Source organism: Delphinus delphis, chromosome 14, assembly GCF_949987515.2.
Source record: "Delphinus delphis chromosome 14, mDelDel1.2, whole genome shotgun sequence".
Lineage (NCBI taxonomy): Eukaryota > Metazoa > Chordata > Mammalia > Artiodactyla > Delphinidae > Delphinus > Delphinus delphis.
Genome location: NC_082696.1, coordinates 51850407 through 51867114, shown reverse-complemented (window position 1 = coordinate 51867114; position 16708 = coordinate 51850407). Strand labels below are relative to the sequence as shown.

General features: G+C 47.7%; 1 protein-coding gene across 5 annotated transcripts in view; it reads right to left on the bottom strand.

The window, feature by feature from the left end:
* Positions 1-16708, bottom strand: part of RTN4IP1 (reticulon 4 interacting protein 1) — a 118666-nt gene that overhangs the window by 1070 nt on the left and 100888 nt on the right. For all 5 annotated transcript variants that reach the window (XM_060030162.1, XM_060030160.1, XM_060030158.1 and 2 more), the window contains 3 exons: positions 15760-15896; positions 12119-12302; positions 7722-7814 (listed from right to left, as the gene is read on the bottom strand). In XM_060030162.1, the coding sequence (XP_059886145.1) occupies positions 7722-7814; positions 12119-12302; positions 15760-15896 (414 nt within the window). The remainder of the gene's footprint in view (positions 1-7721; positions 7815-12118; positions 12303-15759; positions 15897-16708) is intronic.

The window sequence follows — 16708 nt, the reverse complement described above, 5'->3', positions numbered from 1 at the left end:
TATCCGCCCCCCAACACCCAGCACAATGCTAGGCACACAGCAGGAGCTTAATAAGTGTCACTTAGGTGAAAACCAGTAAGATAACTGGGAAGCGAGAGTCTTGCGTGGGCTCTGTGGCCCTTCCCTGGCTGCAGCTGCCCTAGGGGCTTTGCTAAGCCACACGGCAGCTGGGTAGAACTTACAGGAACGCCAGCTCAGCCAGCGCATAAAGGCTTGAGTGCTGCCGGTTCTTTTTACTGTAGCGTTAGTACTGCCAGCAACCTCCTTTGAAACTAGGACCAGTTAGCGCCCTCCCCCTATGCACGAATCCAACTGAACTCATCCTTTTCAAAACTTCAAGCAAAAATCAGTAACTATCCACTGGCTCTTTCCACAGGCAGGTGTAAGTTGTCAGAAGGCATAAGCCTACGTCTCGCAACCCTCTCCCTTTACAAGAGGAAGAAGTACGTGCTTTTGTGCTCGCATGCACCCGACAGACCTTGCTCTTGTGTGAATTTCACAGCCCTGCCACCAGAGAGCATCTCGGACTCCAAAAGTTCCCTTCTCCAGAGTTGAAAATTCTTTTGTACCCACAAACCACGATAAGCTCATAGAAGTCACAGCACACACTGTGCTCACTGTGTGCCAGGCACTCTTCTAAGTGCTCTGTATCATTTACTTCATTTAACCCCTACAACCACCTTATGAGGTAGGTACTATTATTCCCCTTTTACAGATGAATAAATTAAGGCGCAGAGTTAAGTAAGTTGCCCAACGTCCCATAACTGCTAAGCGGCAGAGCAGGATTCAAGCTGGCGCCAGAGTCTGTGCTCTCTCCACTGCGCACTGAGCCTTTCATACATCAGCAGCTGCTTTCCACATCTACTCCTGAAATCTTAAGGGGAGGGAAAGGTAGCCAAGGATTATGACGATTCATCACAGCCTGCATCTTGGGTGGCCTGCCTCATGCTAACAGACTGCGCCACCTGAGGATCCAGTCTCCAGGCCACCAGGATAGCAGTTGCGTGGTCCATAGGCCACCACTCCCACCTGCACCTGTGGACGACATCACTGACGAATAATCGTGGCACTCTCCAGCAAGCTGAGGGTGACCTCAACCTCCCCCAGCATGGTGGCCGCTGTGAACGGAACAGATCTGAGCTGGCTTGTTAGAGGAAATCAGCTTGCCTTGTCTGGTAAAGGAGTGGAATGCACCCAAGTTGTTCCCTGCATGTCCCACCCAAAACCTCCCGAACCCGTCCCTCTCCTTCAAGCTGCTGGGACACTGCTTTCTGGATGCTGATTACTTGAAAAGGAATCACCTGAATGCATGTTTAAAATGCAGAGTCCTTGGTCTCCAGTTAGAACAACTAAATCAGGATCTCTAGGGGTGGAGGTGAGTTTTCTGCACATCAGGGAGGGAATCACTGCAGCCTTTTGCCTTATGCTTAGGGTTCCTGACTTGTGTCCTGCACATTCACCCACTCCACAGAGACTGTCTGCCCTCTAAGTTTCAGGCACTGACGCAGGGCAGGCACACAAAGCAGGCACCAGAGAGAGACATCGAGAAAAGAAAGGAGGCAGGAACACCCATTCGTTGTCACTGAGCACCGGACACCAGCAGCACGGCATTACGAGAGGTCACAAGGGAACCGGAATCCACCTGCTCCGCCCAGGATGAGCGGCCCGCCCACCTAGCTCCGCCCACTCTAGAACCTGACCGGAGAGACAGACCCTGAACTGATGACCCAGGCAGCCCACAGCGACGGCACACTTTAATCTGGCTGGTCAGGCCTATTGTGGCGGATAATCCCACAGGGCTGACTGTAGCATAACGGGCATTCAGTTCTTCCCGTAAGTGACAATGAAAAAGAGGCTTTCAATTAACAGGCAGGCAAAAGCCACCGTTGGCTGAATATATGACAGCAAACAGAGATTAACGGGATAATGAGGCAGTGTCTACACACAGCCTCACGTCAGACCTGGAATGCTTGTTTGCTATGGACAAAGGGATCAGAGCAAAAATCCAGAGAGGGGAAAGAAAGGTTACTCACGGTGAGGTGGGGACATTATGTGATGACACTGCTGTAGTCTGGCCGGCTCAGGGAGTCCTGGTATAAAGCGGCGGGCTTGATACCACACTCGAGGGCGACACGGACGCGCGGGGCACACAGCTGACCGGGAGTCCACAGCGGCAGCGTTCATCCCAGTCTCAGACCCAAATTCAGGCTCTCTGATTGTCCTTTCCCTTCCTAAACAAAGGCTGCACAAAACCAGGCCCCGGGGTTTGGCACCTGCTGCCTGACATCCCTCCCGTGAGAACAGGGACCATGGGAACCTCAACCTCCCTGGTGTGGCCTCAGACGGGCAAGCCTCCCTGCTTCTCAGGCAGAAACCCTCTCAGCACAGGAACTTCGGAGAGCTGGTGGAGAGAGGATGGCACCCAGGCAGACACGGTGGCCTGCAGAGAGGTTCTCCCTCCATCCCCACTTCCCCGCGCAAATCACAGAACAGTAGAGCTTAAAGCAGGGGAGCCTCTGAGCCAGCCTGTTGGATAGATTAGGAAACTGAAGCGCAGGTGTTTACATGCTAAGTGCAAGGTCAGAGCTCTTAGCAGAGGAGCAGACTTAGGGTCCCAGACACCCGATGTCATCACTGCATGGCATGGGGGTGTTTTGGGGAGGTAAGCCCAAATCTGTCACCTCTTCCCCAGACCCTCAGCCGCAGCCTCCACAGGGCACAGAAACTGATCTCAGAGCGGGGGCGGGGGGAGTTCGAGGAGACAGAGGCCAATGACAGAGATCCAGGGAGACCTAAAGGCCCCTGGCAATCCCTGTCCTCACGCCTGTGGACAGGCCCCGCGCAGGGCGGCAGGACACAGTGCCAGCACCCCCTCTCGGATAGGCGTGGCCCTGAGCTCTGCCACAGGATCAGTATTTCCTGGGGCGGGACAAAGGGGCAGAAGGGGGCTTAAACCAAGCAGATATGAAGAAGGAAAAGGTGGGCTTTGCTCAGACTTGCTATTTCTGAACTTCCTGGCCCCAGATGGAAAACTCAAGGCTGGAAGATAGGAGGTGCGATTGAGCTGGGGGAGGATACTCTCCAAGGCAGTAAATGTGCATCCCAGGACTTGTCCCTAGGCCCCCCTAAAAACAGGCACTTCTTCTAGCCAGAAGGTGAGGGGAGAAACTCGGCCTATGTTTACCCATAGAAGCAATTTTCAGTGGCATCTGAAAACTTCAGTAGCATCAAGGCTGTGAGGTACCTACCACATCTGGCAAGATAACACTCTCGTAGTGGTCCCAGGGATTCAGTGCCTAGCCGTTACATTTTTTCTATGGGAGAAAAAATCCAGCTGCAAATAAGGAGTTCAAAGTTTTGGAATACAGTTCATTGCAAAACTAGGGCCTGGCCATCCCAAAGCGGGTCTGGGAAATCATTTGCCTCAGAACTTATTACACTGTCTCTAAAGCTGCACTATCCAAAATGGTTAACCTCGAGCCACACGGGGCTACTTAAATTAAATTAATCAAAAGTAAATAAAATGAAAAATTGAGTCCCTCAGTTGCACTTTCAAGTGGTCAACAGCCACATACGGCTAGTGGCTACCACACTAGACAATGCAGGCAGAGAACATTTCCATCACTGCAGAAAGTTCTAGTGGACAGCACTGCTCAGGATGTAATTCAGCGTGACCAACGCATCTCTCCACACACTACTGGGCGAAGCAAAGTGCCCACTAGCCCTCACTAACTGTTTTGAATTAAATTCAAATAACTTCCACAGGAACTATTCTAATGCTGGCTAAAATAAATAAACCGAGATACATCATCGTTCAGCCGAGAAGCTTGGCTAGTCACCTAGGATCTTGAATGGACCTGTGGACTCCAAAGGCCTTAATAAGTACATGAACCACAAGTGCGTACACATGCTCAACAAGATGAAAGGGTATGAAGGAACATCTCCCTCCCATACTTGATCCTCAGCCATCTAGTTCCCCTCCTCAGGGGCAGCAACCAGTATTGCAAGTTTCTTTCATGTCTTTTTTTTTTTAAGTGTTTTTTTTTTTTTTTTTTTTTTTTTTTTTTTTTTTTTTTTTTTTGCGGTATGCGGGCCTCTCTCTGCTGTGGCCTCTCCCGCTGCGGAGCGCAGGCTCAGCGGCCATGGCTCACGGGCCCAGCCGCTCCGCGGCATGTGGGATCCTCCCGGACCGGGGCACGAACCCGCGTCCCCTGCATCGGCAGGCGGACTCCCAACCACTGCGCCACCAGGGAAGCCCTAAGTGTTTTTTTTTAATAGAACTTTATTGGAGTATAATTGCTTCACAATACCATGTTAGTTTCTGTTGCACAACAAAGCGAATCAGCCATATGCATACACATGTCCCCTTATCCCCTCCCTCTTGAGCCTCCCTCCCATCCTCCCTATCCCACCCATCTAGGTCATCACAAAGCACCGAGCTGATCTCCCTGTGCTGTGCTGCTGCTTCCCACCAGCCAGCTATTTTACATCCGGTAGGGTATATATGTCCATGCTACTCTCACTTCACCCCAGCTTCGCCCTCCCACCCCATGTCTTCAAGTCCACTCTCTATGTCTACCTCTTTATTCCTGCCCTGCAACTAGGTTCATCAGCACCTTTTTTTTTTTTAGATTCCACATATATGCATTAGCATATGGTATTTGTTGTTCTCTCTTACCTCACTCTGTATGACAGACTCTAGGTCCATCCACCTCACTACAAATAACTCAATTTCATTTCTTTTTATGGCTGAGTAATATTCCATTGTATATGTGTGCCCCATGCATTGTGGTAGGCACCCCACCAAAAACAGTTTGCTAAATAGTATAAAAACAGGAAATGTTTATTGTGCTTAGGAGAAAATGCCAATAAACTTCAGGCATAAGGCACAGTGTCAGTAGCAGCCCATTAACCTCATTGTGCTAATTATAAATCATTTTTTTGTTTCACCCTACTGAATCACAAAACGTCTTTGGAATGCCCAAAAAACTGATAATGTTGGGGCCCTGACAAGGAGAATCTCCATGACTAAGGGACAGGAGTCAAAGGAAGAGTCTATGAAATAACTTTTCCTACCTTTTGGATTTTGAATATTACAAATGTATTATTCATTCCAAAGCTTAAAGTATTTTAAGAGTAGCCTCTTCTGGTTCATGGCCTCACACTGTCAAAAAACAACTCCAGCCCCTCTATCGGATACCTGCTAATTAGATTCATTAAGCAGTCAGCCAAAGGTTGGAAGGATTTCAGTGTCCTCGTCCAACTTTACAGTCTTTACTAACCACACAATGGGTAAGCAGATCTGTTCTGTTATCCTTTCCAACTTCCCAGTGTAGACAGGCAACAACCTCTCACACCCACAAAGAAGCAGGATGCACAGCACAGCTGGCCGCTTCGTGGATCCGGTGTCACATATCAACCGCCATAGTCCCAGAGCGCTTCACTGTCAGAAATGACTCCTGAGCCCAAATAACCCTGGTGAGAAGAGAATCAAAGGCCAGAGGAACATCTCCTCCCTCACCCTTGGAGGAGGACACTTGAAGGGCATCATTATTTCTACCATGTCCTCTTTTAGCCATTCCACCAGTTATCTACCAAATTCAATAGGGACATGTACACAAACACCTCTCTTTGTTGCATAAATAGTAATTTCTAGGTAGAGAGAGCGTCACAATATTTTGAACACAAAAGAGCAATGATAAGCATGTGGACAGTCTGGAGCCGACGTCAGGACAAGTGTGGTGACTTCTGGAGGACGGGGACCTCTCTAATGATGAGGCTGCATCCCCATTCAGCACTGTGCAGAACTATGGGCCGTGTTATCTGACGATGGCTCATTTCCTTCCTCCTAGAAATAAAATAAGCATCCCTGTGGGATATGGGGAGATCCCTACAGAGAGGCACATTGCAGCCACAACAAGGCTGAGCTCCTGTCTACCCAGTACACATCAAGACTTAGAAGTCTGAGAAGAGGCAAGCAAACTTGGAACCAAAATATTTGGGAAATAGTAGTGGGCCATTTTCTATCATAAGTTCCTTGGCTGAAATAGAATAAAAAAACTAAATGCACAAAAAGCAGCCAGTAGTTCCTAAAAACATTTTTTTCCCAAACCAAAATGGAAAGATGAGATGGGCCAGCAAGGGGCAGGTGCCAACACAAGAAAACCCATTTCAAGGGGCTCTTTCCATATGGCTTAGCAAGGATCACGTGGTGTGATGCTAGACTTGCTCCAGACCCTTTCCCTGCCCAGTGTAAAATGACAAGTCAATTTAAGCTGAAGTCCTAGATCAGCTTCAAGCACGAAGAATGCAGCTTAATGGTGGGGAGGGAAAAGCACAGGACTGGGGTCAGAGGTATGAGTCCTGGTCCCACGTCTACAAATTTGAGCATGTCCCCTTATCCCTTTGAGCCAGTTTTCTCATCTATAAAACGAGAATCATTTTATCTATGACTTCATGCAACCCTCTAGGGTACATAAGCCTCTCCAATCATTTGGAGAAAAAATAATCATTATTATTTATTTTATTTATTTATTTTTTTACTTTTGGCTGAGTTGGGTCTTCGTTGCTGCCCGCGGGCTTTCTCTAGTTGCGATGAGCAGGGCCTACTCTTTGTTGTGGTGCGCGGGCTTCTCATTGTGGTGACTTCTGTTGTTGCAGAGCACAGGCTCTAGGCGCGTGGGCTCGGTAGTTGTGGCGCACGGACTTAGTTGCTCCGCGGCATGTGGGATCTTCCCGGACCAGGGCTCGAACCCATGTCCCCTGCACTGGCAGGCGGGTTCTTAACCAATGCGCCACCAGGGAAGCCCTCCCTTCATTTATAATTCCATATAATTTCTCAATAAAATCACAAATATCAGTACCAGAATATGAGTTTGCCTTCTGGGTTATTCTTCCAGAGGTGGCACGTCTGAGCCGTTAAAACCACGTAAGAAGTTAAATAGGCAGGTGGTAGCTAAGGAGTCTTTCAACTGCCATCAGCCCTAAGAGCCCTTTCGACACCCAAAAGGGGCTGACCAGGCTCCAAGCAGTAGTCCCTCCCCACCAAGTCCGCTGCAGGACAGACTCGAATAGACAGAAACACCAACCAGCTGTCTCTACCAAAATCGCCATCAATCCTGAATCACATCCTGCCCACTGACCCTCTCAGACATACCATTTATTTGCCGACGTTATTACACTGGCCTGGGAACAGGAGACCCAGGGACCTAACTTCTAGTCCAGTTCTGTTTAGATTCCACAGTGTTTGATCTCCTTGCTCATCTGGAAATCTGCTTGCCTCCAAAGCAGCCTCACCCTCGGACTAAAGAAGCTCAAGAAGCAATTCAGCTGTAAACTCACAAGTGTGTCCCCACCTTTGTGCAACAGTTGCCTTCACGGTGCCTTCTCTTCAGGACCATTATCAAAATAGCAGCAGCCCAGCTGTAGATCCCAGCTCTGCTACCACGTAACCAAGCGTCTTTGGGAAAATCACATAAGCTCTCTGGGCCCGCCTCTCATCTGCAGACCAAAGGGGCTGCGCTAGATGGTGTGCGCTCTGTCTCAAATGCAGCAGCCTATGGCTATGATTCCCATGGAGACAGAACCCAAAACACAGCACTTAAACTCGGCGTGTAAGGCAGTATGGACATCGGCCGAGCCTACCTCTGCGGAGTTCCCATTGACTAGGCTTGCTGGGCAGGTCACCAAGGTGACAAGGGACGCCCTGGCAATACACTTACCTTTCCCGCATCCACCAGTTCTGCAATGTCATCTAGATATGGACCACTGGCCATGAAAAAAGCCCAGCGATAATGGACTCCTTGCCAGAAATGCTAAAAAGAAAACAAAACGTGTCAAATATAGGAAAGGATGAAATCTGACAAAATGCAAATTTTGGGAAAAGTATTGCCTGCATGACTAAGACAGACAAACTGCTTTCCCATTTCATGCTGCCACAATGAGCTGTACACCCAGCACCTCAGCACAGTGACTGACAGACAGTGGACGCTCCGTAAATGTTTCATAAATAAGTGAATGTACAGAGATATACCCACGTGAACTCGGGCTTCTCCCCCAGGTTGTGACTGACAAGAAAGTAAGCACAGGAAAGCCCTTCTTAAAATGACAGTCTAATCTTACACACTCATTTCTTCCCTAGAACATATGAGGGGCTGAGACCTCTAGACCTTCCCTACCAAGGTTTGAATAAAGCCCTGAGGCACCAGAAAAGAGCCTTCACCTAATCCAAGAATGCTTTAAGGGCAAAAAGGCACCAACAAATGATCTTAAACAAGAAATCCAATCAAAACATTTTTTTCTGGCTCCGAGAGGAACTAAGACGGCTTTCAAGACAAAACAAAGCATAAAGTTCCTCACGCATCGTGGCTGGATCTTCCCCTATAGTTATAGCAAGTCCCAAGCCACCTAATCTACTGTGGGGCAAAATGCCCCCTGGTGAAGACAGGCAAAAATCGTACACCAAGAGGGTTCATGACCACTCTACTGCCATAGCCACTTTGATTATTATTCTTTATGTCGGAGGTAGGGTAGGCCTTTATCAAAGCAGCAAGTGAGCTGAGGTTCTCAGTGATACCTCAACGACCTGCCCAACTAAACTTCATCAGACGGCAGCAACCCAGAGGCAGGAGGGGGGCCAGCCAGTACCTCCCCGCCACCTCCCTCCCTGCACCTGCCCCAACTGCTGGGCGAGCTCAGACTTTCTCCACTGAGCTCACCGCACAATCTCAGCATGACGGTCAGCTACCATCACGGCATGAAGCCGGCAGGTGCAGTGGAACTCCCCTGCTACTCTACCTCAGGCCTTGACAGCTGTGTTATTTAGGGCAAGCTACCACTTTCAGCCTGTTTCCCGGCCTGCAGAATGGAGGTACCACCACCCAGCTGACAGGGGGGCTGGAGGGACTAAATGAGAATGTATGTAAGGTGCCTGACACATCGAAAATATTTGATAAATATTTACCTAGTGCTGAAGGTAAAGCTTACTGAGGAAAGGCTGGGGCAATGCAAATAGAGTTTGAGATTGCGGAGAGACAAACCCAAGCTGTGGTCGAGGCAGAGCTTCGCAGTGAGTGCGCCAGGAACAGCCTACTGGTTTGGCTGGGTGACCCTTATTGTCTAACCTGGAACAACTTGTAAGAGTTAAAGGGGTCACCACTGATCATTATTTCAGGACCACAGATGTAAACAGAGCCAAGCTCACCCTAGCATAGGTATGACAAGCCCTCGGAGTAGCAGGGCAGAGCCTGGGCTAACGCAAGTCTCCAGGTAGCTTGCTCTTGGCCCAGAGTGGTCTCGATATGCTGTTCAAATACTATCATTTTCTCTGCGTGTCAGAGCATGAAAGAGGTCAGGAAGCATTGGTCTAGACAACTAACTTAAAAACAAACAAACACACACAAAAAAACCATTTGAAGGCTTAGGTGGCTAGACACCAGAGGCACTGGGACTGTCCCAAGCTTAGAGCAGGTCCAGTTAATTACAATCACAGAAGACCTGTTCATGTACTTCTCCATAGGGCTGGTTTTACAGACTATAGTTAAAACCTTCTGATCACTGTTCAGAGTTTTAAAGAGGAACAGCGGTGGCCATAACTGCCGTATCTGTAATTCCTTTACAGCAGGCTGCCCCGTAAAGGGAAACATTTGGTCTGCAACAGCAGAATTTTTATATTCTGCTCTAAGAGGTCTGTGTAGGTTTTCCAGGCCATTACAGGAGAGAGTAAACCAAAGCAGGCAGGCATTACAATGAGGCTTTAACTGTGCACATTCTCAGAAAGACATCAGAAACTACTTAAAAGGTTTTCACGTGAGATTACCACTATCATCTTTCAAGACGGGGGAAAGGGAAACGAAGAGAGCTATGCCTGTCTTACTCTCGGAGGATAGCTCTGAAGCTTAACTTGTAAGAGGTCTCACTGCAATTCAAACTGTGAAATTTTATGGAAAACTTAAACTTATATCTTAAAGCAGGTGGGAAGCCCGAGTTTCATGAAAAGAGAAAGAAGAGACAAAGGACAGCTAAGATTCCTTCCTCCACCACAAAGCGCCCCGTGGACACTGCTGCTGGCTGCCGTCTGAACCAAGTGAAACCGAAGAACCCGGAGCACAGCGCCCGGTTTGTTCACTCCTATCACCCAGACCCAGCTCCTAAGGACTGAGCAGCAGTCTCCTCCGTCACAGCTCTCCTTCACCACCTCTAAGGACTTAGTACACAGCATTCAAGAGACCAAAGTCCTCAACTTCACCCCTCAAAAGGTTCCAAATTAATTTCGAGAATCAAGGAGAAGCTAAAGAGAATTAGCAAGCCAGTCATCTTGCAAATACATGGCAGTGCTGGCTAGGTCGACGTGACTCACAACCTTTTCACCCTTGAGGGACCTTCTACTGCCTTTTTCCTGAGCCTGGAGTATTTTGTCTAATTAAAAAAAAAGAACAATGTATATTTTCTTGTCACTTATTCCATTTCAACACTGATTCAGATTTTAAACCAATAAGCTATAATTACCAACAGTGCATAACATGAAATTATAAGCCTCTGTCACCACTGTCATGTCAGGTAGAGAGCAGACTCTGGAGCTCTGCTGTCAGTCCTGTACTAGGGCTGATCTGCACTAGTCTTGAAGGCCCACCATGCACGGGATGTGTTCAGTTGGGTGACATAGCTCCTTACGGCCCTGTTAACAAAATCAGGCTGACTAATCAAATCTTTGAAACCCCCAGAATGCCATCAATAGTTAGAGTTTCTGATTCACATGGGACATGTACTGTCAAGACAAGTTGACACAATTCCAGAAGAAGCATGATGGTTCCATTAGTCTTTGTAGGCTCGCTGACGGAAGAATACAATTTCCTTCAGTTTCTTTTTAATTAATTAATTTATTTATTTTTTGGCTGAGTTGGGTCTTTGTTGTTGCACGTGGGCTTTCTCTAGTTGCGGTGAGCGGGAGCTACTTTTCATTGCAGTGCACGGGCTTCTCATTGCGGTGGCATCTCTTGTTGCGGAGCACGGGCTCTAGAGCGCAGGCTCAGTAGTTGTGGCGCACAGGCTTAGTTGCTTCACGGCATGTGGAATCTTCCCAGACCAGAGTTCAAACCCGGGTCCCCTGCATTGGCAGGTGGATTCTTAACCACTGTGCCACCAGGGAAGCCCCTTCCTTCAGGCTTTTGAAATTCAAAAAAATTCCCATGGACCTCTAAAGGTCCAAAAGCCCCAGTCTGGGAATCACTGGCATATCCCAGTGTTACTACCATGAAAACAGCCAGCTCTATGCTGTCTTAATGAAGCTTCTGCCTTCATATACAAGAGACTGTATGTATTAAGACAGTGAAACAGAGAGCCATCAGGTGCAGACAAGAAAAAAGCGGAAGGTGTATCAGATGGAATCAGGAGCGGTAATGATAGCTAATAATAAAGGTTAACATTTAACGGGACTTCCCTGGTGACACAGTGGTTAAGAATCCGCCTGCCAATGCAGGGGACATGGGTTCGAGCCCTGGTCCGGGAAGATCCCACATGCCATGAGCAACTAAGCCCGTGCGCCACAACTACTGAGCCTGCGCTCTAGAGCCCACGAGCCACAACTACTGAGCCCGTGTGCCACAAGTACTGAAGCCTGCGCACTCCACAACAAGAGAAGCCACCGCAATGAGAAGCCCACACGCCACAACGAAGAGTAGCCCCCACTCACCGCAACCAGAGAAAGCCCTCACGCAGCAAAGACCCAACACACCAAAAATAAATAAATAAATTTTAAAAATAAATAAATAAAGGCTAACATTTAATAAGAACGTCTTGGGTACCAGGCATTGTGCCAAGTTCTTCACATGGGTGGATTATCTCATTTAATCCTTACAACATACAGTAAGGGAGATACACCATTAGCCTCATTTCTCAGGTGAAGATGTTGAGGCTTAGTGACGCTAAGTAACTTGCACGGGGCTACACAGCTACCAAGTGGAGGCCAGAATTTGTACCCCGTCAGTACGTGACTCCAGAGCCCGGCTTGCAGCCACTGTGCTGTGCTGGCTCCTTGAGAAAAGAAACTGGCTAGGAGGAAACCAAATTCCAGAAGCCCCAGGCGCCTGCTTGCTCTCACCAACCAAGACTCTCCCCCTACCTTCAATGTCTTAGAGCCCACGGTGACGCCTGTCTGCAACATGCCATCCGCTATGCCCAACCGGTCCATGTTCAGGAGGAAAGGAGTCACCAAAGTCACGTACGTGGCTCCCGACCACTTCTTGAGAAAATTTAGAGCCCATGTTTCGGTGGATCCACCAACACTGTCGAGAATAAAATCAAACCTGGAGAGAAAGAATCAAATCAAAACATCCTGGTCAGCCTTTATCCAGGGCTCCAAGCCGCCTTCACTCCCAGCGCCGGTTAGCTACAGGGTTTGTTTCCGTGACAGCTCGCAGACAGCAGGGGGTGGATGCCCGGACAAAGGAGAAAAGGGCACACCCACTTACTGGATCTCTGGGTTTTCTCCACCGTATGTCAATGTCATTTTTTTAAATCATAAAATCATATTATTTTCAAATACTTTAAGAATGACTTAAACAAGTGGTTTTCAACCGAGGGTGATTTTGGCCCCCAGGAGACATATAAGGCAATGTCTAGAGACATTTTTAGTTGTGACGATTGGGGGAGGCGGTGGGAAGGGGGTACTGGCATCTAGAGGCGAGGGATGATGATAAACATCCTACAACGCACAGAACAGCCCCTCACAACAAAAAATTATCCACCCAAAAGGTCAGTAGTTGAGAAACTAAGGTTGTCAAGGCTGAGAAGCCCTGACTCAAGCTTTATAGAAAACTGCAAAGCTATCCATCCAATGTGAAGTCAAAGTACTCTTTCGTTCACATGAATACTTGAGAGAAAAGTGTATTAGGTTTTGACCCACACAAGTCATTTGCTTGCATTCCCTCCACAATCAGAACTGCTTGTAGAAGCATCCTCTTCACCTTATGGAATTTTCTTCTTTTGGTTTCATGCACATCAACACAAAGCAAAAGAGAAATCAACAGCCTGCTCTCAGTCTTCAGCTCTGCTCTAACATGCCAAAAAAATGCAGTCATGATGGAATGCACAGGAGCTGACAGATATTCAGCTCCTTAAATCTAACCTAAAATTGCTATAATTGCTACATTCTACTTAAAGGGGATAAAACCCAATGAAGCTTTAAAATACTTTAGAAAATAAAGATCTGTTTAGAGAATGCATGCTTACATATTAAGCAAATTAACAGAGGAATTCCTTTTGGTAAGTCCCTTTTCCCTCCTAAGTTCGTCTGGATGAACGTCAAAGCTTCTAAAACCAGCTTTGGCCAACTTTGTGGCTCTTGAGTTCTTTCATGGGACTAAAGAAGGGCAAATAAAAATTAAAAGATATGAAGTGCAGGAGAATGACCTTACTAGATGGTTATTCTCATTAGAAAAGAACAGAAAATTTCTTCTTCATGAGTTTACGTTTCTGCTTAAGTTTCTACTTTTAAGTTCCTATTTCATTCCCAAATTTTGGATAAACAAGCACGATGGCACTTAATTTAGATAAAACTTAAGGGCAGCCTGGTATTACAGAACTGGCACTGCCTGCAAAAAGAAGTCCAGAGACCAGGCTCTAGACCCAGCTCTCCCACCAATGATTAAGTGGCATGACCCTGAGCATGAAAAAAACTCCTAAATCCTCTGCCCCTTATTTTCTCGACTATAATGCCATAGAGAAGGACTGAAGGATTTCAAAGCCCTTTCCTGCTGTAAAATCCTAGGATTCAAACCCAAAAGGCTGCTGTTTGGAAGGAGGAACACATTTATTCTAGGTGGATTAAGAGGCCAACCTCCAGGCAGAAGTTACAAAGATCAATTTTAACTAAAGCGATCATTAAAAAAACAATAGCCTGCATTTGCGAGCTGGTGAGGTCCCCTGACTGGACAAGAGCAAGCAGAAGGGGCAAGGCCGCCAGGCGGAGACTCGGAGGAAGAGAGTGAGGTGCAAGGTGAGAGGCTAGCCTGGGTGCGCTCTCGCCTTCACCCGTCAGGGTCTCTATTCTCTGGCAAAAGATTCCAGACATGCAAAAAACTCAAGGTGGATGGGGGGAAAGGGTGGGCCTTGGCCTGTCTCTGCTGCTATTCCTAGAAGCAGCAGACGAGAGGTGATTGACCGAAACTACCACTATCTGGAAGCCTTGGTCCTGCCACACAGGCAGGGATCTCCTCAAGGGACAGCGTGCCTCAAATGTGCCGTAGAGCGTGTTCCTGCCACAGGGGCTTTACATTGGGTGTTAGCTCCACCTGGAACAAGTGTTCCTCTCCTAGATTCCCTCGACAAGTCATTAAACAAATACTGACTGTAGGTCACTACACCATCCCGGGGTGGAGGGGGACACAGCAGGGAACAAGACCCCTGCCCCCAACAAAAAGAAGTCCTATCCTCCTGGCTTGCTCCCCAAAGCCTCTGCCCAAATGCCTCACTTAGAGGCATTCTTCAACCACACCATCGCAAACAGCCTCCTCCTTCTAAAACAGCCTTTCTTTCCCCCTTTCGCTGCATCAGTGTTCTTGAGAGCACTAACCACTAGAACACAAGCCCACGAAAGGGGGCAATGTGTCTTGTTTGCCACTGCGTCTTAGCCTGTGCTTAGAACACTGCCGAGCAGGAAGGGACATTCCATAAAGAGCTCCAGGACGATGAGTGGCCGGCTGCTCCCGGCTGTACCGCCAAACATCTACTGTTGGGAGTTGGGGTGCTGGCTGAGAGTCTGGGCTGTGTCAGATAGGGGCTCCCTTTGTCTCTTTTTTTTAACGCATGAAAATATACTTCTACTTAAAGTGGGCAAGAATAATTAGCTTCTGAAAACTAATTTAAAAAAGGAAAAATCCTTGAAATAGAAGCAGTAAAACAGCTTGCCAAATACTCCTCAGGCACGCTCTCTGCTGCAGCTTTGCCTGGGCTGGGTGAAGACCAGATTCCTAAGCACCTCCGTCCCTGCCCGAGCCACAGTCAGGAGGGACAGGGCCTGAGAGAATTCCTGAATCCGCTCTCACTTGGTACACTCCGTCAGACCACAGCCTGGCGTTCAGACGCACCGAGAACATCCACGGAGTCCCATTACTGATATCTATACTGCCTTTGCTTCTCTGAAACCCTCATTATGAAGCCAAAACACTAATCATGTATTTCACGTACTGCTCTATGTTCTTCTTGTGGCGTCAAATGCTCCTGGAGGGAATACACTTCCAATTTTGCCTTCGGACCTATTACACACGAGCAATAAAAGGAAGTTAACTTAAAAATTAGCAAAAGGGGGCTTCCCTAGTGGCGCAGTGGTTGGGAGTCCGCCTGCCGATGCAGGGGATACGGGTTCGTGCCCCAGTCTGGGAGGATCCCGCATGCCGCGAAGCGGCTGGGCCAGTGGGCCGTGGCCGCTGGGCCTGCGCGTCCAGAGCCTGTGCTCCACAGCAGGGGAGGCCACAGCAGTGGGAGGCCCGCGTACCGCAAAAAAAAAAAAAAAAAAAAAATTAGCAAAAGGCTAGGTAGGCAAAATGTCTTCCTCAGTACAAATTTCATTCCACAATCATGTTGTATTAACATCTGGAGTTAAAACAGAAACCAACCTAAATAACCTCTGGAGACATGGAGTGTTTTCGTAGATTCTTATCTAAGACTCCAACATGACAGTAAGGCCACACAACCATCTCAGGCTTGCATTATCAGCTGTCTTTGTTCCCACCTTCCCAATATGAACATTGTTTGAATACATACGGCTTTAAATATTTCAACTGCTCTTCCATATTTCCGGATTTGTAATCAATTACATCATCTGCCCCGAGCTTCCTTACAAGTTCACTGGCATCCTGAGAGCAGACTGCTGTCACATGAGCATCCCACGCTTTCATTACCTGCCCAAAAAAGGGGAAAAAAGGGGGGAGGGAAGTAGAAAAACTGAATTAAATAAAAAATAGTTGGCACCATGTATACATATATCAGGTTAATCTCTAGACAATTCTAAGTGCTCTGTCTTAACAAGAGCTACAGGAAGCTATCTGCCAGAGACTAGTAAAATGATTAAACTTTTGTTCACTAAGAAAAATCCAAGAAATAGATCTCATTTTCCGTGGACGAGACAGTTAGTCGCCTTGCTGTCATGAAGTTATAACCAATCCAATTATAGAAGGGCTCAGTGCCTCACCAGCATCAGAAAAGACAGGAGTTGATGGCCTTAAGCTCAGCATTTTCAATGATGACAAAGGAAAATGGGGGAAAAAAAAATCATGTCCTCAGAAGATGAATATTTAAAATGCGCCCAAAACATAAAAACGCAACATCTCTTCATTTGCATCTCCAGTAAGTGTTAGTATAATCTTGAGTCAGACAACTGGGTAATCAGGTACTGGGTAATAAATGAAAGGTGCTCTTAAAAAGAGGGGAAGAAGGGACTTCCCTGGTGGTCCAGTGGTAAAGAATCCATCTTGCAATGCAGGGGACACGGGGTTGATCCCTGGTCGGAGAACTAGCAATCCATGTGCCGCGGGGCAACTAGGCCCGCGCACAACTGCTGAGTTCGTACACCTCAACAAGAGAGCCCGTGAGCCGCAAACTGCGGAACACACGCGCCACAACTAGAGAGAGAAAACCCACAAGCCACAACTAGAGAGAGGCCCACAAGCCACAACTAGAGAGAGGCCCACACGCCACAACTAGAGAGAAGCCC